The sequence below is a fragment of the Zonotrichia leucophrys genome, chromosome 19 (genome assembly GCF_028769735.1).
Source record: "Zonotrichia leucophrys gambelii isolate GWCS_2022_RI chromosome 19, RI_Zleu_2.0, whole genome shotgun sequence".
Classification (NCBI taxonomy): Eukaryota; Metazoa; Chordata; class Aves; order Passeriformes; family Passerellidae; genus Zonotrichia; species Zonotrichia leucophrys.
Genome location: NC_088188.1, coordinates 616,824 through 643,952, shown reverse-complemented (window position 1 = coordinate 643,952; position 27,129 = coordinate 616,824). Strand labels below are relative to the sequence as shown.

The following is a 27,129-nucleotide window of genomic DNA, read 5'->3' as shown; positions in this document are numbered from 1 at the left end:
CCCTGTTATGAGCAGGGACACCTTCCACTACCCCAGAGTGCTGCAAGCCCTGTCCAGCCTGGCCTTGGACACCTCCATGGATAGGGCAGCCACAGCTTCTCTGAGCAGCCTGTGCCAGGGCCTGCCCACCCTCACAGCCAAGAGTTTCTTCCCAAAATCTCATCTATCCCTGCCCTCTGGCAGTGGGAAGCCATTATCCCCTCTTCTGTGACTCCAGGCCCTTGTAAATTGTCTCTCTCCCTCTTTTTTGTTTGCTCCTTCAGGCACTGGAAGGTCACAATGAGGTCACCCCAAAGCCTTCTCTTCTCCAGACTGAACAATCCCAACTCTCCCAGCCTTTCCTCCCAGCAGAGCTGCTCCATCCCTCTGATCATCTTGGTGCCTCATCTGGACTTGCTCAAACAGGTCCATGTCCTTGCTGTGCTGGGACCCCAGGTTGGATTTCTGGGCTTTCAGGTTTCCTAAGCTTGCAGGTAGCCCTGGGACCTGTGAAAAGCCCTCAGTAGGATGTGGGCCCCTCCTGAGTGCAGGTCCCCCCCTAGGAGAAGTGCCTGGGGGTCTTGCTCAGCCTCATCACTGCACCACTGGCCTGGTGAGAGCTCTCCCCAAAAGTGCTGGGCTTAGTACAGTGCTTGGCGTGGGGCCATTCCCATCAGGCTGTTTGGATGTGGCAGCTCTGAGATGGAAGAGGGAGAGATTTTCCCAGTATTAACAGCCTCTGTGCCAGAGAGTGGAACTGGATACAGTCACTGGTAAAGCTGCAGCCTTTGTGTCTTCAGCTGAAGTGGTGATTGATTTGTTCTTTACTGGAACACTGAGAGGCACAAAGTAATATTGTCTCAAGAGGAAGGTGTCTGTAAGAATGTGGTGTTAGTGTTATCACCCTCCAGCTAGATTTCACATGCTTATTTCTATCCAATTAATCCAGTTTTTTCCAGTTTTGAGAAAGCAGAATTTAGTGAATGTCTGAATAATTCTCCAATGAACAGATCTCTGCTTTGAAGATAAGAACACTGGCCTTGGTGAGACCAAACTCCCATCCCAAATCTCACTGTGTCTTTGGACAGTGATGCCTCAGGAGGAGGCAGGAGCACAGCAAGCAGGAACTGATGCATTCCCACAATGCCTCCAGCAGAGTGTATTTCCTCACTGGCAGGGGGCTCAGGCACTGGAAGAGGCTGCTCAGGGAGCTCTGGAGTTCCCCCCTGGAGGTGCCCAAGGAAGGCCTGGACATGACATTCAGCACTCTGGGCTGGGGAGAAGGTGGGGATTGGGTACAATTTTGACTCCATGGTCTGGGAGGGCTTTCCCAACCCAAATGATTCTGTGATTCCATGTGGGCTGAGGGAATTAATTAACCATAAGTTGTCTGTAATAGCCCTTGGTGTATTTAATTTCCAGGAGTTCGTTTGTCCCAATTGATGCAGACAGTGGCACATGCATGACTGTGCCAAGGACTTCACCTTGGGGCTGTTGTGCCCAGAGCCACCTTCCCCTGTCCCTTGAGCCTCCTGCATTCAATTGCCACTTGGCTTTGGTGTGACTGGGTCTCCATCCATGTCTGTCTCATGGCCCATGATTTTAAACACCTCTATCTCAGCTCCCTCAGTTGCATTTTCTCTGGAATGGAGATCCTGCCCTACTTTGCTGTTCTTCAGGACAGTGGTCTGTCCACCATCCATGTGCCTTCCCTGGTATGTTCTTGCTGAGGTGCAGGGTCCCTCCAGAGCTTCTGTGTGCCCAAGTACATCTCCTTTCTGACCCAAACCAAATTTGTTTGAAGGATGATCTGTTTTGTCTGGAAGAAGGAAGGAGATGTGGTTTTTTGTAATTTATCAGTAAATATTGATTTATTCCATAAAATGCCATTCATCCCTGTTACCATAGTACTCAAAGGAGATCATTGTTCCCAATCAGGTGTTTCATGACAGCTGGTGAGAGAATGGGCTGTAGCTGGTAATTTCTCCTGGGTAGGTCTGGATCAACCACAAGCTCTTAGACAAAAGAGCTTAGAAACTTCTCTTGAATGAAGAGGGCAGGATGAGAACATGAGAGTGAAGTCTCCTGGCTCTCTTTGTTGACTCTTGCTTCAATCTTGGAGTCTTAGAAATTAATTGCCACCTTCCCCTTTGATATCTCTGCCCTCAGCAAACACTTCCTTCACTGGTTTTGACTTTTTACTTATAGCTTTTAACAGCGTATGATCTGGATTTGATGTCTAACACTTATCTCCTATTCCACAAGCACCTTTTCCCTTCAGATATTTCCTTTTTTTTTTTCTTAGAAGATTGGGTTTTTCTGTAGTATCTGTTTGTTTTCCCATGGAATCATTCCAACAAGCTACAAGAAATTTCTCTCTCGCTATTGCTCGCTCACTTTGTCTTCACTGGAGCCCTTCAAAGGTTTCTTTTGTTGGTTTCTCAGGTTTGCTGGTACAAACACACTTTGGAGCTTGCAGTGAGAGATTCACAGATATCGTTTAGGGGTTTTGGCAGTATCCAGAATTGTGTTCTGTTCACAGGTCACAGAATGTTCTCAAAGATGCCCAGATTTCATCATAAAGCTGCTCAGAATTAGCTTTTGGGTAATGTGAGTCATTCCCACATTTGCTGCTTTGGAATGATGGCCACCAGCTCTTTCTGTGTTGTTCAGCTCCCTGGTTTGTTGCTCCAAACAGCACAAAAATACAGCAACATCCTACTAAAAAGGGAGAGATTTTAAATAGGCAGAGATTTTAAAAACCTTCTTGGTAATCATAGCAATGATCTCGTGTAAAATCACATTTAAGTGTCAGGCATTGCAAGTTAATTATCTGAGCTCTTTCCCATCCTAAGTTATACCTGTTACATTTACTGATTATCAACAATGGACTAAATTTGATTTCATCAAGGACTTCTCTCTTGCTCAGAACAATTGCAGAGTATAAAGACTGTCTGCCCTGCAAATAATGCCTTTGCCTTTAAATTATCTCTATGTATCTCCAAGTAATACCTGAAGAAAAGTGCCTCATCTACAAAGTTGATTTTTAGAATAAAATCAGTGTTTCATTTCACTGTGAATTCCCATTCCTATGTGAATCCACTTTCTGTGGCTTGCTGTGATGATAAAGTCAAGCAGCTAAATCAAAAGGCTGATAGTAAAACACTAAAGACTGTGGACTGTGGTTATGGAGTTTCTATATGTGTGTAGATCAATTTTCCAATTTCATTTTTATTAGAATATATGTAAAATAAATACTACATATATATATGTATATACAGACAATAAATAGAATATATAACATATATTAGAATAAATGTTTTTGAAGACAAAGAAATCAGTCTTCAAATCACTTGGGTAAGAACACATTTCTGGAATTTATTTTACTGTGTGACTTTTGAAATGTTAATCAAAGTCAGCCATAGCACTCTGCAAAGTGAGCACACTTTTAGGAGTCTGGTGGCTGTGTTCAGATCCCTGAGCCCCCATGGGGTTGTTGAGCCCCAGCCCTGTCAGTGACTGTGCTGGTTCTGCAGCTCCCCTGCCATGGCAGCAGCACCTTCAGGGAGCCCAGGGAGCAGGGGAGACAGGGGAGGCTGCAGGAGAGACCTGGAGGCTTCTGCACTTCCAGAATAGAGGCTATAAATTTGAAAATGGATCCGCTTGAGAAAAGGGAAAGCATTGTGGGTTACAAATATCTATTTCAAAGAAGCCCTGAACATGAAACAGCAGTTCTGTAATTCAAGTGAGGTTCCAGGGCAGCAGCATAGTGGGTGTCCTCATCAGTGCAGTGGTTTATTCTTCAAAAGTTTTTTGCTTGACTTCACCAGAATTTATCTTAGTTAACGAGTCTATGTTTATCTTTGAAGAATGTCCTTGCCTGGACAAAAAGAGATTCTTTATTATTATGAAAAGACTGGGAAATAGCTCCACTTTTTTTCCCAGACAGCTTTTTGCAGCCCTGAGTTTCACTTGATGAATGAGAAAAATTATGGTGACTTTTGGAATCAGCCCCACCTCCAAGGTGCCTTATTAAAGAGAACAACAGGACTTACTCTAAATGCCTTATATCATTCCAAGTAAGGAAAGTGCTCCTTACTTGGAGGGCCTGGCTTATCAGATATCAAAAGATCTGAAGTGAAAATGCAAGGGCTTCCTTTTCTACTACAGCATAAAGCTTATCCTTTCTTTTCCCCTCACAAAGGACAAGCAAAGCAAGTTATGCTTATGTGTGTTGAAAAAGGCTTGACCTACCCAAGCTTGATCATCCAGTTTCCTGCCTTGCAAATATCAACCTTTGTCTTTTATTCATGATTACTTTTTAAAATATAAGCTTATCCAAGTTTATCCAACCATATCCAACTTGGCCAGGGTATGGCTAGGATAATGTGTTGGTGTAAGGATGGGAATAGCCAGCAGCCAGTCAAGCCATTGATATTCCAATATTTATTTTTCACCCAGTCCATCTTTGTCCTCTCATTTTCATCATGAGCTTCTTTTTCATCCAGGACTAAGGATCAGAACAGTGGGAGTCACAATCACAGATCACAAACCTCAGAATGGATGTTTGAGATAGAAAATTATTCCAAAGCTTTTGGTTCAGTCATGGCAGTCCCTGAAAAGGGCTGGTTGTCAATGAAACTCCCATCTTCCCTTTCACCACTTTGGCTAAATTTGACCATTTTTACTCTTGAGCTCAAGTGAATAGCAAACCATCAGTCTTTTGAGTCCTGACTTCTGAGTCCTGACTTCTCCATCTTTTGTCCCTTTTCATTGTTTTACTGCTGCCCCTGTCTCTTCTTGTCTGTGCTAGCTAGAGAAACTGAAAGAATTTCAATTGCACTTGGAGCACTTTTTCAGTTTGAGATGCATGTGAGATCCTGTATTGCATCCCAGAAGATGACCTGTCCTACTGCAGGTGTGAGCTGAGGGCCCTGAGAAGAGGCAGAAGAAGTCGCAGTGCAGATGGGTTTGGTTTTGGCAGGATGAGCTCATCCATCCCTGGACAGCTGAATTGGGAGCCAGATCTTACCTAAAATCCTGCTGCTTCAGACAATAATCAGCCAATGAAGCAAAAGAGAAACACCTTGTTTGTGGTTTAAAAAATACCGCTGAAAAAAAATTAAATGAAAGGAACTACATTTAAACCCAGACCTCAAAAATATAAAAGTGGTTTTCCTTTAATGGAAGGACTTTGCTTAACTTCACCCCTAAACTTCTCCAATTCCAGCTTTTCTCTTCCCCTCCCTTTCCCCCCCTCCACAGGTGATGGCTGTCTGCAGGCTGGCTCATCTGCATGGGTCACAGCAGGACTCGACTTCCCTCGTAGGTGATCCTGTGGCCTCCTGTTTTCATTAATTCATCCATGGAATTAGCTTTTTATTAACCATTACCTCAGCCAGAAAGTCTGAGGATAATCAGGCACTAAGGACTAATCCTTCATCCCTAAATCTCTTCCAAAATAAACCTGTATCTTAAGTATACCTGAGTTTCTCTTTATCATATTTATATGACTCATCTTTGTCAAAAGGAATTACCTTTCCAGTGTCCTTTAACTCTGATTTATCTCCAGAAGAAGGAGCAGGACAGACACTGGTTTTAAAAATGGGGTTCATTGTTTCTCTTGGGTAGGACTTGCTGGTTTTGAAACTTCTCCTTGTCTTCTTTCTGCTTTGAAGGTTGCTTTATCTATATGAATTCTACTAAAGAAAAAGGCCTTTGGAGGTGACTGTGCCCTGTCAGCTTGTGATCACAGGAGAACATTTCAGCAGCTTTCAGACCTACTCTGTAATGATAAAAGCATCCTTGGGAGTCATCCCATGTAAAACTGGACAAACCCTTGAAGAGGAAGAAAATGTTTTTGGCAGGTAACTGAGTGCAGGTGAATTCATGGTGATGAAGTGGAAGCTATTAGAAGTTGTATTAATATTATATAGAAGAGTATTTTGAGATTTGCCACTGAAGGCAAAAATTTTCATTGAAAATTTACACAAGTGGTCAGATTATTTCTGCTAAACAGATATTAAGTTTCTGTTTCCTGTGGAAATGATAATTTAATAACATTTGATTGTTACAAAGCATCCTCACAGGCTTATATTTGGTGGTGCCTGACAAGTTGCAATTGCATTTTGTGTACCTGTGCCTGCTGTTCCTGTACACCAGGTTTGCAGTGCCCTGTGCAGTGGGGCAGTGCTGGGTGTCCCTGGCACGGCACCAAACACAGGCTTCAGGAGAGTGCTGGTCCCGGTGCTGGTGCTGGAGCTGGTGGGACCTCCCTCAAGCCTCATTCCCTGTGTGCAGTGCTGGCCAGCCCCAAACTGCCAGCTCTGATAGCCCCTGAGCTGCAGCTACAGAGCTACGTCACAGCATCATGGAATGGCTGGGCTGGAGGGGGCCCTAAAGTTCATCCCATCCCACCCCTGCCATGGCAGGGACACCTCCCACTGTCCCAGGCGCTCCCAGCCCTGTCCAGCCTGGCCTTGGGCACTGCCAGGGATCCAGGGGCAGCCCCAGCTGCTCTGGGCACCCTGTGCCAGGGCCTGCCCACCCTCACAGCCAAGGATTCATTCCTAATATCCCGTCTAACCCTGCCCTCTGGCAGTGGGAAGCCATTCCCCCTCATCCTGTCCCTCCATCCCTCAGCAATACTCTTGCTCCATCTTTCCTGTTGGCTCCTTCAGATACTGGGCACTTTCTCTGTTGCTGGAAGGTGTTTGGAGTTTGGGGCCCAAATTTCCTTGCTAGGAACTGAAGGATCAGGTGTGTGAGCCCGCTGTTTTGGGGAGAGATGGTTTGGTTGTGAGGGCCCATGTCTTGGGTAACTACTGAGAAGGCTGATAGTGGTCCTGGACATGAGCTGGCTCAATGACTGGAGCTTATTCTGTGTTGAAGGGCAATTCAGGGACTCTCAGCCCTTTTGTTTGAAAGATTCTCTTTTTTTTTCAGAAAGACCCTTTCTCTAACTCTTCTCTTCCCAAACTGGAGTATTCAGTTACTATATTTGTACAGGTCTTCAGGAATATTGTTAGATAACACTGTAAAATAATGCAAATGTAATTCTATGAATATGATTCACATATTATCAATATATATATATTTAACACTGAGCAGACTCACAGAATGACAGAATTAGTAAAGTTGGAAGGAACTTGGGACATTGGTTTCATCTGGTGGGACTTATGAGAGGGACACATCTGGTGGCACCTCCGTGCTCAGGCAGGGCCATGCCAGAGCACAGGGCACAGCATTGTGTGCACAGGGCTCTGCAGGATCCCCAGTGCTGAGGGAGACTCCAGCCCCTCCCTGGGCAGCCTGCTCAGGGCTGGGCACTGCCCAGGGCACAAGTTGTGCCTCCTGGGCAGGGGCAGTGCTGGGCTCAGGCCCTGCCCGTGGCTCTGGTGCCACTGCTGGGCCTGGAGCAGAGCCTGGGCCCTGCTCTGCCCCTCCCTGCACACAGGGACAGGGGATCCTGCAGAGCCCTGTGCACACAATGCTGTGCCCTGTGCTCTCGGATGGCCCTGCCTGAGCATGGAGGTGCCACCAGGGACCCTCTGTTGTCCCTTTCAGCCTGAGCCATTCTGGGATTCTGGCTTATTTCTTCTGGCCAGTTTGATGGCTGAGGGCACAGTTCAGACTGTGAGGACATGTACTCTAACTTTGTGAATTCTACTTTTCTGACTTTGTGTTGTGCTTAATTTTGTAAGAGCTTAGTTTCAATCTGGCACCCTCAGTCCTGAGTTACTAATGTATTACTACTAATTATTAATGTATTATGTAACATAATCAGGTAGTGCTCACCTCAGCTTAGATGCCCTTTTGGGGTGGAGAAGAATAGTTATTATTTTATGCTTATTATTTTATGCAGAAGTGATTACAGGGAAATATTGAGTGATGTTTGGCCTTCCTTCCTTCCTTCCTTCCTTCCTTCCTTCCTTCCTTCCTTCCTTCCTTCCTTCCTTCCTTCCTTCCTTCCTTCCTTCCTTCCTTCCTTCCTTCCTTCCTTCCTTCCTTCCCTTCCTTCCTTCCTTCCTTCCTTCCTTCCTTCCTTCCTTCCTTCCTCCTTTCCTTCCTTCCTTCCTTCCTTCCTTCCTTCCTTCCTTCCTTCCTTCCTTCCTTCCTTCCTTCCTTCCTTCCTTCCTTCCTTCCTTCCTTCCTTCCTTCCTTCCTTCCTTCCTTCCTTCCTTCCTTCCTTCCTTCCTTCCTTCCTTCCTTCCTCCCTTCCTCCCTTCCTTCCTTCCTTCCTTCCTTCCTTCCTTCCTTCCTTCCTTCCTTCCTTCCTTGAGAACATCAGTGTGATCTGGGAACATTCAGACACTCAGCATCTGACTGAATCTCTAGAAGGGACAGATTCAGCAGTAAAACCTAACGGAAACAATTTTCTCTCCCTTGGTAAAAAAGAGATTTTACTTTTTAAAGAGATTGCCAGGAAAACTACTTTGATACTATTAAAGAAAGGGGAAATAGGAATATTTTAGTTATTGATGGCAGTGTGAATCCTAAAATATTACAGTTAAGGTATTACATTTGTACAGCCTCTTAGGACTCTTACCAACACACTTCTGCAGAGATGCTAACACTAATTCCTCTTCCATGGAAAAGGTATTAATTAAATTAGTACTTAAAACCTGAAGTTCTGGGAGTTGTCAGAAACCTGGATGTCACAATTTGGAGCCGATGTCCACAGATGTGTTTGCTGAAGGCAGCAGTGCTCTAAGGGAAACACTGAGTAATCAGATGACTCTGGAAATAACTGGGAAAAAAAACCACCAAACTGATGAAGTTGATGTAGAAGTCCAAATATTACATCTCAAATCACAAAATAAATGTTGTACCAGCCTGCTGATTTCTATGCTGAAGTACATGAGAAAAACCAGCAGCAGAATATCTGAGGGCAAACAATCCTCTAATCTAGTAATGAAAAGAGAAACCTAAATTGTCCACAGATTAGTGAGACATAAGAGGACACCAGGAGCCCTCTGGATACATTTTAGAGCCAAAGCCCCCTTCAGCCTTGTAGGAAGCTGTTTCCCTCCCAGCTGTGCATCCAGGAGCTGGTGGTGGAGTTGGAAGAGCTGTTGCTCACTTCAAAGGGGAGTTTGTAGATTCCAGATAATGGTGCTAGTTAATAATTCAGCTCATAACGCCCATCAGTTTCAAACATTTAAGGAAGAATGAAGTGTCTTTGTCAGTACAGAGAAAGAACAAGGGCTGCAGTTCTTTGCCTCAGATGTGAATGTCTCTGCTGAGAGATTAAAGCTCTCCTGGGTGCCATTCCCAGGGCTGCTGTGGGGACTTAAGGGTGTGTGCTCACTTTCTTGACCAGACATTGGAAATATCCCTATATTGCCCTGAATTAGGATAATTTACAAAAAAAAGGAGCCTCTTGTTTGTGCTCTCTGTCACACCTCAAGTTTTCTGTAGGATCTTAGCACCAGCCTTGGCAATGCTGAGGCAGTGAAGCCCTTCATGGATTGGGGAAGGTGTGTGTGTCCCACGTGGGGCATTCCTGCAGGTCCTGCCAGCCTTTAGATTAATTAACAGTGGGCAGCTGGTACCCATAGAAGGGAAGGCAAAGATCTTGGAGCGTGGGAGAACTTTGCTGATAATTTGTTTTGTTGCTGTTGTTTTACATTTAAAGCTTGAAGAACTAGAAGGATTCCTGTACTTTGAACTGCAGGCCTCAAATTCCCAAGTTGGGGCTGTATTTTTTAGTCCCTGATAGGAGCACACCCACCATGTGTGTGCCAGGGGACACACACAAGGCCCCAGATTTACTCAGCATTCCTGCTTCTTCCTAGATCTCCATCTGCTGGCAGATGTGCCTTTCAAGTGGGGGTGCTTTGGAAAGGAAGGAACAAGAGAGAGCATGTGAAAATGTGCAGCAGCTGCCAGCTGGGCTCCCTATGTATATAGTTATATTTATATGTGTGCACAGCTATATTTATATATGTGTATGTAGCTATAGTTATATATATGTCTATAGTTATAGGATATATTTTTATATATAGGTATATTGATATATGTGTATAATTATATTGTGTATATAGTTAGATTTACATATATGGTTATATGTATATAGTTGTAGGTATATTGACATTTCATAGGTGTATTGATATTTAGATAAGTATATAGATATTTAAATAGATAACATGACATTTTATACTGAATCTGCAGTAAGTTTTTTAATAGAAATGGGTGTTGAATTGCATTTTTTATGTGTTTTAAATTGCAGATGATCGAGTGTTGTAGTTGAAAACATGCGTCGTGTTTCAGTAGTTGTGGCTGTCACGACAAACAACCCTCAGCACAGCGACAAGTTTACAAAAGAGGGGACCGGCTTCTCGTTGGCATAATTGATTAATTTCCGTGAGTGACTCCAGGGGTGTTACAACCCCGCTTGCTGACCAGTTCGCTTTCCTGGGGCCCCTTTTCCAGGAGCAGCGGGCGCGGGTCCCGGCCCGCCGCGGGTCCCGGCCGCGGTGCCGCCCGTGGGTTCCCCGGTGCCCTCCCGATCCCCGCTCCGGCCCGAGCCCGCGGCCCCGGCCCGCAGCATCCTGCACCTCCCCGCGGAGCCCGAGCGGCGGAATTCCAGACCTCTGACATCAGCCCGACCTGGAACCTCCCCGAGCCCGAGCCGGAGCGCGGGGGCGATGGGCAGAGCCCCGCGGGGCAGCGCGGCCGGCCCGGAGCGGCGGCGGGCCGAGCCCGGCCGGGTGTCCCCCGCCCCCGCGGGCCCGGGCGCTGCAGGCGGGCGGCGGGGCGGGAGGGGGAGCCCGCGGCCCGGCCGGGGGCGGCGGCTCGGCTGCTCCACCCGCCCGTGTCCGCAGGTACGAGCGCCCGGCCGGCCCGGGGCTCCCCGCCCGCCGGGACCTTCCGCCGCTGCCGCCGGAGCCGCGCTCCGAACCCGCCCCGCCGCCCGCGCTCCCGGCAGCGGCTCCGCCGCCGGGTCGCTGCCCATGTCCCAGCTCTGCTCGCCGTCCGCGCTCGCTGCCGGCACGGCCGGTGCCCGCCTCCGCTGCGGGGACGCCGCGCTTTGGAAACCTTCCCGGAGCGCGCGGGGGTGCTGGCGCAGGTCGGGCGATTACATGCGGACACTTCACTTTCAGCCATGCCTGCCTCGGGAGCTCTCTGCCTGCTATAATTTTCTCCCTTTGATCTCCCTGGATCCTTTTTCGGGCTGTGGAGCTCCGGTTGCACCTACCTGCCTGCTGCGTGTGTGCAAGAGAGAGTTTTCCTCTTTTTTAAAATATTTTTTTGGTTAGAAATTCCAATTCTATTTTTTTTAAGACCGAACCCAAACATCATCAGAGAGAGCCACACGGTTTTGTTAAGCTACTGGAAATAACTTTTGCCTGGGATTTACAGCAGGATTCCCTCCCGGCCCGGCCCCTGCGGACTCCAGCAGGCTCACTGCCTAACAGGTTTGCAAAGGTTTTTTTTCTTGTATATCCTCTTTTCTCTCCAGAGCCATGCGATCACTGTAACTTCAGTTTAATCAAAAACACTTTCTGTCTTAATTCTCCCAGTTATGAAGACTCGTCGATGCGTTTCATGTGACCTTTGGGCAGACCGTGGAGCTTTCTATTTTATTTTGTGGGGCCTTGAGTCAGGATCTTCTTAACGTGTGCTTGGAAGTGGTCATACCGGAACTGGGGCGCGCACAGAAATAGTGCGAGAGAAACCAGATACGCCGTAACTTTCTGCCTGATACCTGTTGGGCTTCGTGTCTAAACTTTGGCAGTGTTTGGGGGCCTTTTTATTTCCTGGGAACTTCCAGCCATGAAGAGGAGCTCTGTGCTTTATTAATTATCTTTGAGAACTCTACTCGGAGTCAGACTGTGAGCATGGATTTCTGAGGGAAAAGTAAAGCTGATCTCCAAACTTGAATGAAACACTTCTGGCATGAGGAAGATGGAAGGGATCGTCTTCGTTTGGAAGGGAACAGTAGTGGAGCAAGCCTTCTTGACACCATAAATTCAAGGAATACCGCCTGCCTAATTTCTGGGAAGGATACCAATCGGTGCAGATAACATTCAAGGTTGTGCTTATGCTGTGGGAAATGCTAGCAAGAAGGTGAGGTGTCTCTGGAGGGTATTTGGGATGGATGTTTTGAACCTGTGGGTCTTCATAACTTCTGGCCAGGCGACAGGAGGCCTCCGCATCCGCGGGGAGACCTTCCCGTGCCTCATCTCGGTGGGACCCAGGAGTTCCTAATGCTCCCTGTGCACCCAAACTGACTTCTTGCTTCCAACCTGTTTCACTGATCCTTCTGGATTTATCTGCCGGAGGACAGACTCACAATTTAGGATTTTGAAATTTTTTTTTTGTTTGTTTGTTTAAAATATGCCTGTGAGCTCCCGGCGGCCTCTGAGCACGTGGCACGGGGCTGGAGGAGCGGCGATGGCGAGAGCCGGCGTCGCCGGGGAGCCGCGCTGGCGGTGACCGAGCCCCGCTCTGCGGCCCTGCCTCTGTCCGCAGCCGGCTCGCAGCCCGGAGCGGTGCCGCCGGCCGGGCCCGCGGTGAGGACGCGTTCCCGAGCGGTATGAGCGGCCGGAGCCCGCTGCTGGTAGCATGAGTGCTGGCCCCCAGGTGCAGCTGGCTGTCCTCTGGCCTTGGCTGCTCATGGCGACCCTGCAGGCAGGACTGGGCCACACCGGGCTGGCGCTGGCGGCGGCCGTGGAGTCGGAGCGGGCGGCGGCGCAGAAAGCCATCATCAGGGTCATCCCGCTCAAAGTGGAGCCCATCATCCTGGAAGGGGAGTTCGCCAACGTCGCCGAGGTGACTCCGGCCGAAGGGAAACTGCTCCAGGTAAAGGCAGCGGTGCCTGCTCGCGTTCCAGCGGCCTCGCCGCCCGCCCCAGCCTGCCCCCTTTCCCTCCTGGCTGCCTTGGGTTCCGTGTCCCGGCGCTGTCCCCGCGGGTTCGGTCCCAGGGGCCCAGGGGACGGCGTCGTGCTAAGGGCTGAGCCTTCCTTCGGGGCCGAGCTGTGGCTGCGCCTGATTACTGCTGAATTGTGGATGTGGTCGGCTGATTCCATAGAGATTATTTCGTATCTTAATTGATGTTATAAAGCTGAGTGTGTCAAGTCACATGTTCGGATGTGAAACATCTGACAGAAGACAGGATTACATTTTTTTCTCTGAAATTCATGAGGTTTTCCACACACTCTGCCGAGGTCGGGGTTCTGTTTCAGCCCCGAATCCCATCCTGGCTGTGCCCACCAGAATCCCTGGCCCTGCTTGTTGTTGCTTGTACCTAAAGGGTGAACTTATCTACACAGGAGCTCCAGTGGTGTCACCACCAGGTACTTTTACAGATGAATTAATGCTGTTCTCTGACCTTTATTAAGGGTAATCTATTAAGGCCACAGGTATCTCCACACCTGGGCAGGAAGTGCATGTGCTGCACAGCCAGAGCTAAGCCATTCACTGAACAGATCCATCTCCTGCACACACTGCATTTGAAGCTCAGTTTCCTGAGACCTGGTGTGCATTCTCTCCATTCTGTGGCTCATCTGCTTGGCAGTTGTGTGCTTTATTTTTGAGAACAAAAAAAAAAAAATTACAAAATAGCCTGCATTAATATTAAGTCTTAATTTTCTCCCGGACTTTTCCATGCCTTTCCAAATGGGGTATGTTGAAATCTTAATTACATTTGAAGTCTGGAAAATTAAATGAAAGTAATAAATTTTGTGTAGTTTAAGAAGAGAAGGATAGTTGAGCCAGCTTTAGAACATGGTCACCTGTCTGAAAGTGAGCATGGACAATTTGTGACATGAATAAAGCCTGCTTTTCCATGCCTTTTGAACTCCTCAGGATGAAATCTCTGCTATAAAATTATATTACCAGGCTGAAAAAAAAATCTGAGACAAATGCACTCAAGGTCCTCTTCTGTTGTGAGGCAATGTCCAGGAAGGTCAATATTTATTCCTTACTAAAGCTACAGTGGTGTTGCAACTGAGCACAAAGTATAGAGTAGGACCTTTTGGAAATGGGAGGATGATAACCTCTCCTGAGGGATGTGTGGAGGTTTCTAACCAAATGCAGCAATACCAAGTGGGAATTTTGTTCCATCACAGCAGCACCAACCAGGTGTTTGGAATAAAAAGCTGTGAATAGTGTCCAATTTCATCCTTTAGAAGTCATCCTCCAAATGGAGAGGGCTGGGGAAGCTAATCCAGCCCGTTGAGATTGGGCACAGCAGACACTGAGCTGCCCTGGGTGTGTTTCAGCCTTGGCTCTGCTGCTCTGTGAGCTCCAGCTCCACATCCCGCTGGATGCAGTGTGGCAGTGCTGGTTTTAGCTGGCAGCCCTGAGAGGGGGTCAGGCTGTGCCTCCTGCAGCAGGATGTTTGCCTGGTGCCAGGCGCTGTGCTCTAGGAGGACTTAGCCAGGTGTGCGTGTGACCTCTCCTGCAGATCTCATGCTGCGATTTCGAATTCTGCTGCTAGGTATTGAAACATTGCCTATGAAATGGCAACTTTAGAGTTGTTTGGGTCCTGATCCTGCAGTGGGTTCTTACCTCTGGAAAGAAAAAAGGGAAATGGGGATGTAATTCTCCTTGTACAAAAGAAGTAAGAAATTAGTGGGATGTGTACTTTTCAGTTTGCTTTTAAATAGTGGGATATTAAACAGACCAGAATCAGGCTTTATTGGGATATCTCATTTTGCACATGGTTGTCAACATCCCAATCTTGCAAAAGCTTTTGGTCATGTGCTTAACTTTGATGTCACTGGAACTCCTACTTAATAAATAAACTTACAGCTGTGCATGCCTACCTGCACAATGGCTTCTTCAAATGTAGTTTAGGAACATAACATGGTACATTTACAGTTATCGAGTCAAGAAGTGGGATTTTTACAGCATTTTTGAATAGGTCTTGGTTATGTCAGACTCTGTAAGGTGCTGCAGTCAGCCTGTCCAGGAGAACACAAACTGTAGAACTTAGCTTGGAAGAGAGGCATGGATGGCCCAGTCCCGTTTCCAAAGCAATGCTCTCTTCTTTCAGAGGCAGAATAGGATTGCCCAGGGATCAGTGGTACAGAGCTGGCCCTGTAGGCAAGTCAGGTTTTCTTTATTATGACTTATAATTATCTTCATAGTGCTCTGCTCAATATATTTTCAGAAATGCATTCTTAATTTAATACAGAAAATCCTGCACACAAGCGATGGAACATCACCAAAGCTACTTCTACCAGAATGTTTTCCTGGTTTCGTTTCTCCTTGCCCTATTTTCCAGGATCACCTACAGAAATGGACTTTGATTGTGGTGTGTTACATCCTAGAAGCCAACTGTAGCAATATCCTCTTTACCTACAATAAAAGAGCCCCAGCGCTGAATTCCCCCTGCCAGCCTTTGCCCTTGTGAGCGGTTTTGTGGGAAATCTCTGTGTTTCTGTAGTTGCCCAGTGGGCACGCAGGAAGATGCCAGGGAGCCGCCAGCCCTGCCAGTGTAACCCCAGCAGTGTTCCTCTGGCACTCCAGTGCTGCTGCTGCTGTGTGATGCAAAGGGAGAGGAATTTCTCAAGCAGGCAGAGCCACTTAAGCCTTTATAGGTCAAAAAACCAACACCTCAGACTTCTTGCAGAAATCATCTCCAGGCTTGTGCAGTGCTCCAGCTTGTTCAGGGAGCTCTGAGCATTAACTCTTGCTGGACATGAGAAGAACCTGGGGAACTCACTGGCAGTTTCCAAACTGGAAATTTGGGTTTGGAAGTTTAAATTGGGAAGGAATCCTTCCCTGTGAGGGTGGGCAGGCCCTGGCACAGGGTGCCCAGAGCAGCTGGGGCTGCCCCTGGATCCCTGGCAGTGCCCAAGGCCAGGCTGGACAGGGCTGGGAGCACCGGGGACAGTGGGAGGTGTCCCTGCCATGGCAGGGGGTGGAACTGGATGAGTTTTAAGAACCCTTCCAAGCCAAAACAGTCTAGGATTCTGTGGTCTCTGCTGGGCCACTGTAGGAGCCTGAACTGCTGTTAAAAGTTCCATGGAAATCAAAATCTGGCCCTTTATTACAGATGGAGGAACCAAAGCTTTTAGACAGGTAGGTTGGAAGGAACATATTTGGAACTTACCAACAATGGACAATCCATGAGCAGCTCAGGATTTGACATGCCCTTGGAATTGCAATTCCTGTGGCTGCCAATTAACTCCCTTTCACAGGATTGTTAAAGAGATTTTTCAACTTTTTCTTTTTTATACTTCTTCTGCTCTATTGACTGATTTTTGCGGAATAAGTCTCGTTTCCTTCTTGCCCTTGACTCAGTTTCCACTTGATACTGGAGCGAGTTGATGTTGGTTTGAAGGTAGATAGGAAAATAAGGAATGTCTTGAAAAGAAAAGGAGACAGTCACTGGAGGGAGTTACAAGAAGATTTTGTGATTTGAATTACAACATGTGCAAATCTAATTGTGGAAGAAAAAACCCCTTTTTATTTGAGATATAGTTCATCACTTACAGTAGTTTAGAACAGTTCAAGGATGATCAGGATTCAAGGATGCATTATTAAAACTGAGCATTAATATCTCTTTGAGTGTGTATAACCCCCATCTTCTACACAGGGGAAAAGATGATTCCTTTAGTCTGTGCAGAGTGGCAGGGGTTGGTACAGTCTCTAGTTCTAGGGTATTTGAGAAAAAGTGTTACAAGTTTGGGAAAAGTCCCTATAAATAATATTTAAAAAGAGATGGATAACCTCACATTACTACAGGGAGGGCACAGTGATCAGCAGTCCCAATCCCTTCACATGCTGACACACAGAAAATTCCAGTGCATGTGTGGGACAGTGGCATAGTCTCACTGAGCAGGCAGTGTGTAGAACTAGTTTTCCCAACATCCATTATTTCATTGCAAGTCTCACAGTACTTTATTCCATTTCTGTACAAACTCAGCAGTTTCATAATGAGGGGATTGTAGGACAAAGTCAGCTTTCACTTATGCATGGAGTGCATTGTTTTAACTTATCACTGCAGGAAAACAGCTGAAGAAAATAAAAACAGAATTGAAGAAAAAGCTCCCTAAGAAAAAAGCTCCCTAAAGGCTCTGAACCCCCAAACCAAGGATTATCCTCCTTCCTCGTCTTCTCCCTGAAAAATAAATTATTTAAAAAGCATTCAAATTGATCTGTTTAGGATGTATTGAGTGAGAATTGGAGGAGGAGCCTGAATCACCTGTTTTTTTAGGTGGCATGTACCATTCAGAAGGAGAAAATCAATCACAGATCCAGTTAGAGGAGTGTGCTGTTCAGAACAGCAGTGATAATTATCCCATGGAATTGCTGCAATGAACCTTAAAGGATCACCCTGGACAATGGAGAGCGTTCCCAGTGTTGCAAGTCACATGCATTTGGAATTGGAATCTCCTCACAGAGGTTTACACTCCCAACCCATCCCAAAGTAAATACCTTAGTATCTTCTATACTCCCAGCTCCTGCATCAACAAAAGCATGTTGAGTGCATAATGTTGACAGAGAAGTGGGAAAGTTGAACCAAATGATTATGGGGACTTAAATTACGTGTGAATAAACTGGTCAGATAGCACAATGTGAGGCAGTTCAAAGGAGCAGTTTCTGCCCTTGGAACAGCTCGTACTCGTGTACACAGACTTGACTTAGCGTTAAGTAATGTGCAAGAACTGCCTCAGAAGCAGAGTAATGGAGCCACTTGGCCTCACTGCTGCACAATAAAAATGGGTGCCTGTACCAAAAAGTGTTACTCTGACACAAACCATTAACAGGAAATTGCACTGAAACACTGAGATGAATGGCTCCTACAGAGGGAAAAAACCACACTTTTTTATGTTACACTGCTCAGGAAAGGCTAAGACATTTGGAATTGTTTAGCCTGGAAAAAAGAAGTTCCAGGGTTACCTGATCATGGCCTTCCAGTACCTGAAGGAGCTGACAAGGAAGATGGAGAGAGACAATTTACAAGGGCCTGGAGAGACAGGACAAGGGGCAATGGATTCAATCCAAAAGACAGTAGATTAGATATTAGAAGAAAGTTCTTCCCTGTGAGGGTGGGCAGGCCCTGGCACAGGGTGCCCAGAGCAGCTGGGGCTGCCCCTGGATCCCTGGCAGTGCCCAAGGCCAGGCTGGACAGGGCTGGGAGCACCTGGGACAGTGGGAGGTGTCCCTGCCATGGCAGGGGTGGAACGAGCTGAGTGTCGAGGTCCCTCCCAGCCCAAACTATCCGGAGATTCCATGGAAGCAGAATCTGTCTTGGGGAACGCACAAAGCAGTGACTCAAAAAGGCTGTAGCCACCCAACACAGGGACATTGGTAGTGTTGAAGAAACCAATTGGACCAAACAGATCTCTTAGAAATTGGCTATAGAGTATGAGTGCCGTGTTGGTAGTGGCCAGTGTAACCCACAGTGTGGATTGGTTCAGTGGTGGTGCAGGATTTAGGTGTAACTGGAAGGTGAGCTGTTAAAATCCAGATGCAGAGTAGGAGTCTCAGAGTTGGCTGCTGGAAGAGGTTGATCTCAGAGGCTGTTTCTGAACCTCCACCACTCTCTTGAGCAAATACAGAGGCTGAGCTGGAGCTTTCCATGGTGTGTCTTCTCCTTTCCTCACACAGAAAACATGTGACAGGAAACTGTTCCCTGCTTAAGGACTTTGAAGGACTTTAAACCTAAACCTCCCAGCTTCCCAGTGCACCATCTGGTGCTGGTTGCAGTTGTAGTTGAATTATCTATGATGGTGGGTGCAGATCCGTCTTGAACTGAAGATCTTCAGTACTAAAAAGGTGGCAGTTCTGGAGACTCAGGACTGGAGCAAAGATCTGTGGTCAGGAGACTGAACCCACAGGGCTGGAGTGAGTGACAGTCAATAGAGGACATCTGGCCATGCACAGGCCCTGGAATACATCCAGGGAACAAGTGGACATTTCCCAAAGATAAGCTGGCAGAAGGGTGAGATTACAGGAGAAGGGAAACAGGCCCCTGTGATGCTTGCAGGCTGCAGCCAGGCTGAATTTGTGCTAGAATGATCTTGAACCATTAGAGGAATTTTTTTCTGTGCCTTCATGAAGTGAAAGCTTTGGTGGGCATTTCCTGTTGAGGATGGCCGTTCTGAACTGCATGTTAATTTATTATTTTTAAACTAAAACCTTCAGAATTGTCAAAGTAATACAGCACCAACTCAGTATGATCAAAGAGGGCTCTGTTGAATCAAACTGGATTTTGGACAAAAATTAACATGCATTTTTATTTAATATATCTCAGTGGCTTTCCATGCAGTGAAACGTACCAAAAACATGCCTAAAATGTTCACAACCTTGCCTAAAAGCTTTCTGTGGATTTTGCTCAAAAATCATAGTATGAAAACAAGCAAGTTTTAACCTAAATTGAGAAAAGTAATAAGTACAATGGGAAATGTGCAGTGTAGTTTGATCTTCAAGTCTATCACCTTCAGTATAATCAACAGTCTATGTTGCAGGGATTGCCAAGGGTCAAATAAGTGAAATTTTTGATTATAAACAAAGCAGAAATATAAAATAAATCTCAGTACAAGGGAATATATCACATTTCAGTAATGCACATTCATATTTTATTACCCTTTTGGTCTTTCCTCCATTCAAGGTCTCGCTCTTGGCTAGAGCAGCGCAGGTGTAATGTGGACAGAAGAGGTGTGGATGGTCATGGTGGTCTCTTTGGTCTTTGATTTATGACTTAGTTTTAATATCTGTTTATTTTCCCCCTTATTTCCCTGCTGTAAAGAGCAGGAAGCGCTGCACAGCCTTTCATTTGCCCACACCACTTTCAGGCTGCATTAAGGAATTGTAATCACATCTCATGCTTCGGAGCTTTGGGCCCGCTGCCAGCGCGGCTCAGGCGGGACTTGGCCAAGAGTTGTCTTGGGACCTTTTCATCTTGTTTTTAGGAGCATCAGGGATTGGCCTTACTTCAGAACAAGGCACTTAAACATGTAGGTCAGTGTTCAAAGGTAGTCGAGAGAAGATTGGTTTGAATGTGCTTAGGTTGTATGGGTTGCTCCTGTGCTGCCAGATTTCTGTGGAAGACTCTCTTCCCCCCTGCAGCCACCCCATTCAAATTATCTACAATTTTGGGTGTGTATTCTCTTTCCGTGCATGTTGAGATCTGAATCATCTGCCTAAATCAACGGATGTATTCTCACCTCGTCACTTCCCCATCCCTGAAGGGTCTGGTTAAGGGCATTAGTGGCCCTTTGATCTCTCTTTTGTTCTCCATCTCAGTAATTTGGTCTCCAGTGATCAAATGGGTTAATCTAATGCTTATTACTGTGCTTAGCATCAGGGTAGTGGCAGAGATGTACTGGATTGTCAAACACAGCAGTTCTGACTGGGGAGTTGAATAAATTCCTCTGGCCATAAACTCTGTGAAACAAATCAAAAGCTTTTGACTGAGTTTGGTTATGACATGTTACTTCTGAATGTAAGTAAAGCAGTTTGGGGATTAAATTTGCTTTGTTTTGGTAAAAGGTATGTGAATTCTAGTTCAAAGTTACATGAAAGGGTAGATTTCAACTTCCTACTTGCAGAGCTCCTCAGCAGCTGTGTTTCCATGGGGTGTGCATGGAAAGCACTGTTGGTGCCGAACTGCAGGAGGGACATGTCCATTGCAGAAACTCAGAGAGAATGACTCTGGGATTGAGTTGATCCAGATGTAAAAAATGAACAGCACTCCAGTCCTGTTAGAGATATGAAACAGTTCTCCTTACAAAGGCCAAAAAGCCAAAAAACAGAGCAGGGCAGGCACAGTGTGTAGAAGGGGTATGGAGTGATGGCCACATGGCAGAGCAGAAGAGACAAGTTCTAGGGAGTGAGTGGAGAACAGTGGCTCTTTCATTAGTTGAATTTTGTGCAGGATCCTGCACCAAAATGTTACTTTCAGATTGTTTAAATACAGGGAACATCTCTAAGGATATGAAAGTCAAATTAGAGTGAATTGTGATAATTCCTGTAGCTTCCTGTGTGTCAGTTTGAATCAGACGTTAAATCTTGGCAAGTTGTTCTCTTTACACCACCATCCAGTGTAGAGATACAGACAGCTCCAGAAACCCAGCCTTGGCTACTTTTTAGAGTAGTAAGAGAGATAGTGTTTGTGTTTGTGTTACTGCTCCAGTCCTGAGTCCTATTCCTTGCAAAATGATCTGAATAACTTTTTATTTACTAAGACAGTTCAATTCTAAAATAAGTGGAACCTCCCCAAGACCCTGAAGAGATAAGAGTTCCCCTTCTTCTGCTTGTGATGCTGTATCTCTGCTGAGTGTCCTGTTGGATGGTACTCCTGCAGCCATGCTGTGGCTGCACATTGTCCCTGAATGTCAGTGCTGGACACTTCTCTCCAAGCATTTCCCTGGGGCCACCAAAATGCCACTGTCCTCCCCATTGCCCTCTGTTTCACCTGGCCTCCTTCACATAACATGCCTCAGGCCATACAGTCCCACTCAGTTTTTTTTTTTTTCCCTCATCTGCTCTCTCAAATGTCTTTTGTAATTTTCATCTTGCTTAGAATAATAGTTACTCTGGTTGCTTTTCTGTGTGTGTTGTTCTTGTTCAGTTCACAGAAGGGTTTAGGCTGTTGCCTGTCAGCATTTCCCTCCAACACTTTGCTCTCCTCAGAGGGATAATCTGGTCTTTCCATTGCCTCCTTAAGAGGACCTCTGACCTCTCTTTTGTCACTCCAGGGGACCCAAAGCTGCTGTTGGTAAACTCTGCCCAACTTCTCCATGAGCAAAGCACATCAGATTTAAGTGATGGACAAACCCCGTGTGCTTGTACAGCACGCAGCCCTTATGTTAAAAAAGATCATTAAACAACTTGTGTTGGTTTTTGGTTGAGAAACCACCATTTCATCATTTCTGGCACTTGCACCTGGTTGTGGCCTGAGTTGGTGGCAGCTCTTTTCTTTGTGCTCCTTCTCTGGCTGCCTCTTTCGTGGTTGCTTTCTCCACAGAGCAAACCGGGGAATGCCATGCTGGCATTGGCCTTTTCCACATCCTCATTCCAAATCCTGAAAATTCTAAAAAGCCACTCTGGGACAGTGTGGCGTTGTTGAATCATGTACTTTATTCCTGCTGAGATGTTAAGCGGCCAAAAATCATCCACAGTTGTGTTTTAATTTGGAAAAGGGTGACATGAAATCAAATAAGGTCATTCAGAAGAATTTGAAAGGGCAACCAGGAGTTACATCCTTTGTATCAAAGTGTTTGAGGACACTACAGTAAGAATGAAGATAAAATGTACCTCTCAAGAAATACTTGAAAAATGAAAAAAGCCTATCAGGATACCTAAACATAAGAGTAAGAAAGTATATAAGAGCATACTGGAAAAGCAAGAAATTTGCTAAAATTAGAAAAAAGAGGTACGGCCTAAAAATACATGAGGACAGTGAAGAGAGAAGAAATAACTTAAAAATGGTAATGCTAGATTCTCTTCAGTCACAAGGAGAACACTCACCTGACAATTGGTAGGATCTATACAAAATTAAAGTCTAAAAGCTGTGCTTAGGGCAGCTAAACTCCTAGCAGAAAAAATGAATGCAATTCTCCTTGTCCTTTCATCTGTCTCAGGCTGAAATGTCTGGAGATGAGATGGTGATGGAGATAGACATAATTACCACTATCAGTCGCTGGGATCAGGTGGGATTCACCCAAGGACTGGGGAGGATGAAATCATTGAACTATTAACTTCTCTAAGAACTCTTGTTTAAAATCCCTGGAAGGTGGCTGATGGGGTTCCAGCTTTTCTCTGTTCTCCAATCCACAAAAGCTCAGAGCAGTGTGTTGTAGAATGATAAGTTGATAGAAATTATAACACAGAGTGCTACGAGTGGATGTGAAGGAGTCAACAGTGGCATCAGTTGGGCAGGTCTGGCTGAATTTCCCAAATGCAGAGGCTTCCAGGGAAACTGAGATGTGGGTTAAGAAGGAGGCTTCTGGGTGAATAATTATTGGAAGGTAAGAAGCAGGGGGAAGGAATAACTAGCAGACTTTGCCTTTGGAAGGAGCTTGTGGCTGCAGCTGTGTGTGCTGGAGCTGTGCTATCCCAGGTGTTGATGAGCACATGGAAACAGGAATGCATGGGAATATTGTAGAGCTTTCCAATACACGATCTAATTAGAAGTAATGAAGACAAGGTTCATCTGTGAATCATTACATGACCTTATGACACCAAATACTTCAGGAAAACATGGAGAATCAGTCATTTTTTTATATTCAGGTGATGGACTCTAATTTGCCCATTGCCACAAGTGTGTCTTGTGATTTTAACAGACTGGTCTGTGCAAGTGTCAGCTTGGTATGTGGTGGTTGTCATGAAGACAGAGGGAACATTAGCAATGAAAATGAGAGTATAAACCAGAGAATCTCTTTTGATCTCCTGTGGAAATCCCAGGTACATCCAGATGTTGAATCCTGTAAGTTCTGTTCCCTACAGCTCTAAAAAAGCAGCCAGCTGTATTGGAAGATGTTTGGAGAAAAACATAAGGATAAAAGAATGCATAAGGTGTGTTTTATCCAAAGAAAAACAAACTGGACTAACTCTCTGCTGGCTGGAAAAGAGGCAGCTGAAGGGTCATACAGAGAAGATCCATAGAGTTGTGAGTAGGGATTGACTGTTAGTTTCTCTTCATGTGAAAATAATGGGGCATCACATGAGGCTACAAAGAGTCATGTTCAAAGGGAAGTGCTCTTCACTCACTGTACAATTAACATGTACAATCCCTTGCTGCAGGAACTGCTTTGGATGCTGAAAGTTTACAGAGGTTCAAAAACCACTGGAACTAATGAATGGGAGAAGGCTCCATCAATGGCTGTGAAATAACAGGTCCCAGCTTTGCCTCTGGGAGTCTATAAAATGTTGGAGGCTTGGAGAATGCCTGGGACAGAAGCCCTACAAGCTTGTCCTGTTCTTACTTCTCCTTCAGACATCCACTGCTGGCAACTATCAAGGCAAAGATGTTGGGCTGCAAATCTTTGGTCCAAATACACCCCTGCATTCTCTCCTGCAGAAACCTTCCAGCCCAAGCCCCACTGCCCTCAGCACCAGCCCTTCCAGCCCCCTTCTGCTCTTTTGGGCAAGTCTGGGAAAAACTGCCTGAGTACCTCCTGCATTCTCCATCACTGAGATGAAGGTCAGCTCTTTGTTCACAGAGAAAGCACTGGAAGGTTCCTTAGGTTCAAATACTGAAAATCTTGACAACATGGCTTTCAGTTTCAATCGGCGTTTGTATCCCTGGGCACTTTGGCCTTCATATCATGGAAAAACCTGGGCCAGAAGAACTTTAAATATCATCTTGTTCCAAATCCCTGCCATGGACAGAGACAGCTTCCACTTGACCAGGTTGCTCCCAGTCCTATCCAGCTTTACTGAACATAGCATTTTTATTCTTTGTCACCCTCATCATTCATGATTCCCTCACTATGTTCCACTGATGGGATAATAACTCTGTGTGTGTATCTCAAGCAACAAAACCTAGATCTATTATACCTTCCAGAGAGTTTGAGTACAGCACATGCTCTCAGCAGTTATCTTCTAAGAGCTGTATCTCAATAACAGTCAGATATTCCTGCATTTGAAATAAGTTTCTCTACTTATTTGAGAATATATATTTTTTGAAGATCTGTTGGCATATTCCCCTTTCCTTGCCTAGGAATTGAATCAAGGTAACCTGCAAACATCAGATACTTCATCACCAAGAAAATCAGTTGATGTGGAATCATAGAATCATTTAAGTTGGAAAAGATCTTTAAAATCATCAATTGCAACCATAAACATTTATCTTGAAACAAATAGGACTGAGACATCATACTACTGGGGAAGAAAACCCAGCCATAGTCCTATGGCCATCAGCTGAATTACTGTACACTGCTAATTGAAGGAAGCCCCTAAATTTGCCCTGAATGGCCATAAATACTTTGTGCATTTTAGAAAGATATATTTTATTTAGAGGTATCAGATAAATAAATCAGATGACTACTTCTGGGACATAAATTCTTACCCCGACTGGGAGGTCAAAAATAAGCTTCAAGCCCTTGCCAACCATACCATTTTAGACTGGATTTGGGGCAAATTTATTCATTGAAGCACTGGTCAGGCCTGGCAGGGGCTGCAGTGACGGTGTCCCCACCCCTGGAGGGGTTTAACAGCCCTGCAGATGTGGCACTTGGGGACATGGGGCAGTGCTGGGGGAATGGTGGCACTCGCTGATCCCAGAGGGCTTTCCCAACCTAAACACTTCTGTGTTCCTCTGATTTGTGTTTTCAGGTCTGCTTGTTCAGCTGATGTCAAAGAAGGTATTTCGAGGTGCTGTAGTTTCTGTCTCAGGTCATGGAGCAGGGAATTCAGCGTGCTTGGTGGTGCCCAGCACTGGAAATTTTGACTGCTCCAGGGGCAGAAAGATGGTTGAACTGGCAGGCCAGAAGTGGGAAATGTGGGATAATGTCCCAAAGGGCAGCTTTGCAGAAACAAGGGCCTTTGCAAAATCCATTTCTTCAGGTGCCGACAAGTCCTGTCCCTGCTGTCTACAGGCCAGCCTGTTCCTTGGAATCCTGGTAGCACATTCTTGATTTTGCAGCCTGAAGGATTAATTGGCATCTGTCTAATCCTTCTTCCCCAAAAGCTGAGTTCAAGATAAGCAAGTTGGTGATTCTGCAGGCTTTGGTCTGGCTGGGACAGGCTAAGGGAAAGTTAAAGCCAGAGGGACTGGAGCATCTTGCCTGTTCTCCCAGCCTGACTGGAACAGAAGACAAGACATTTGCTCCAGTCCCTCTTCTGAGCTATTAGAAGCAGCTTCTCTTCCTTAACCTCTCATCCCTGTGTTTCAGTGGTGCTGGGTAGTTCACTGGGCCTAGTGAGCTGTGATGTACAGATCACACCAGTGCAGACACCTGGGCAACTATTTCTGTCCATCTGAGGGATTTTCAATTTTAACTCTGTGGTCCTAAAATTCCGTAGAAAGCTTTGGTAAAAGAATGGTGACTTCTACCCCAGCATGAGATCTTAAGCAGAATCTCAGCATCCAGACACCACAGGGCTGTACTGTGGTGTTACTGTAACTCTGTTCCTAAATGTGACTTCCCTGGCAGCACCAAGTTCTGCCGGAGGGCAAGAAGGACTCTCTGCTAAGTATTTGACATCCAGGATCTTTGTTTCCCCTTCCCAGATAAGGTTTCTTACATGTTTTCCTGAGGTCATACCTGAGTTTTGCTGGAGCCAGAAAATAGCCCCTTTTCCCCCCAGTGACCCGCAGACCTTCACGGACAGGGAACTTTGTTCCCTCAGACACTGATGTCAAGCAGAACATCCCCTTCTGTCTTGCCCAGGACCATCCCCTGCAGGAGGCCTCTGTCCATTTGTATCATGAGCTGGGAGATAAAGACATGCAGTGATATTGATAATTGCATAGCACACTGTATCAGGAGATGTTGTGGTACTGCCCAAGTGTTGTGCCTCCAGCCATCAGTAAATTCCATCAAAGGTCAAGTTGTTCAATGGCCTCTCCAGAGGAGGGCTCCATTCCTGGTGTCTGCATGGCTGTGGAGTTCCATGGAACTCTACACCATTGCTGATGCTTTCAGGAATGCTGCTCAGTTACTCAGTTAGGCAGCCTGTGCCTTGCAGACTACTCTAAAAGTGCTTGAGATGCCCCATCTGTGGGGAGAGAATTGGTGCATGGAGTTGCCTCCTGAATGTGTATGTGGATTGTCATTTAAAGGAGAAAAGGAGATAAAGGGATAGTGATTGGGTTGTTTGGAGATGTACAAATCCACATGAACTACTGTCCCTGCTTCCACTGCAGTCTTGTTCTTGGGGTGAATTGTCAGCCCACAACGGGGAGTCTGTCCCCGCTTCCCATTCTGAGCACATACTCGTGGAAGTCTGCATCCCAAAGAACACTGCTTAATGCTGGGAACATTTTCCTTCTGCCATGGCAGGACTGGGACCCTTGTGCCATGACTTCTGAAGTGAGGGGGGAAGAAGATGGGATGAAACTGGTGATGGTTTTGGGTGGCCATAGTGCTTTAAGCAGACAAGATGAATGCAGGGAGTAAGGCTGATGTTTCCATGAAGACAAATTTCCTTGTGTTTGTTTAATTCTGATGACCATGTTGAGAACTTTGAGAGATTTTTAAACCTTCTAAACTCCAGCTAAGCATCTGTGTGAACGTGGGC

At 46.0% G+C, this 27,129-nt stretch overlaps 1 protein-coding gene across 1 annotated transcript in view; it reads left to right on the top strand.

The window, feature by feature from the left end:
- The first annotated feature begins 12,381 nt into the window (after positions 1-12,381).
- RNF43 (ring finger protein 43) overlaps positions 12,382-27,129 on the top strand; it is a 56,748-nt gene continuing 42,000 nt past the window's right edge. Inside the window, exon 1 of the mRNA XM_064729218.1 lies at positions 12,382-12,786. Coding sequence (XP_064585288.1) covers positions 12,550-12,786 — 237 coding nt within the window. The 5' untranslated portion in view covers positions 12,382-12,549. The remainder of the gene's footprint in view (positions 12,787-27,129) is intronic.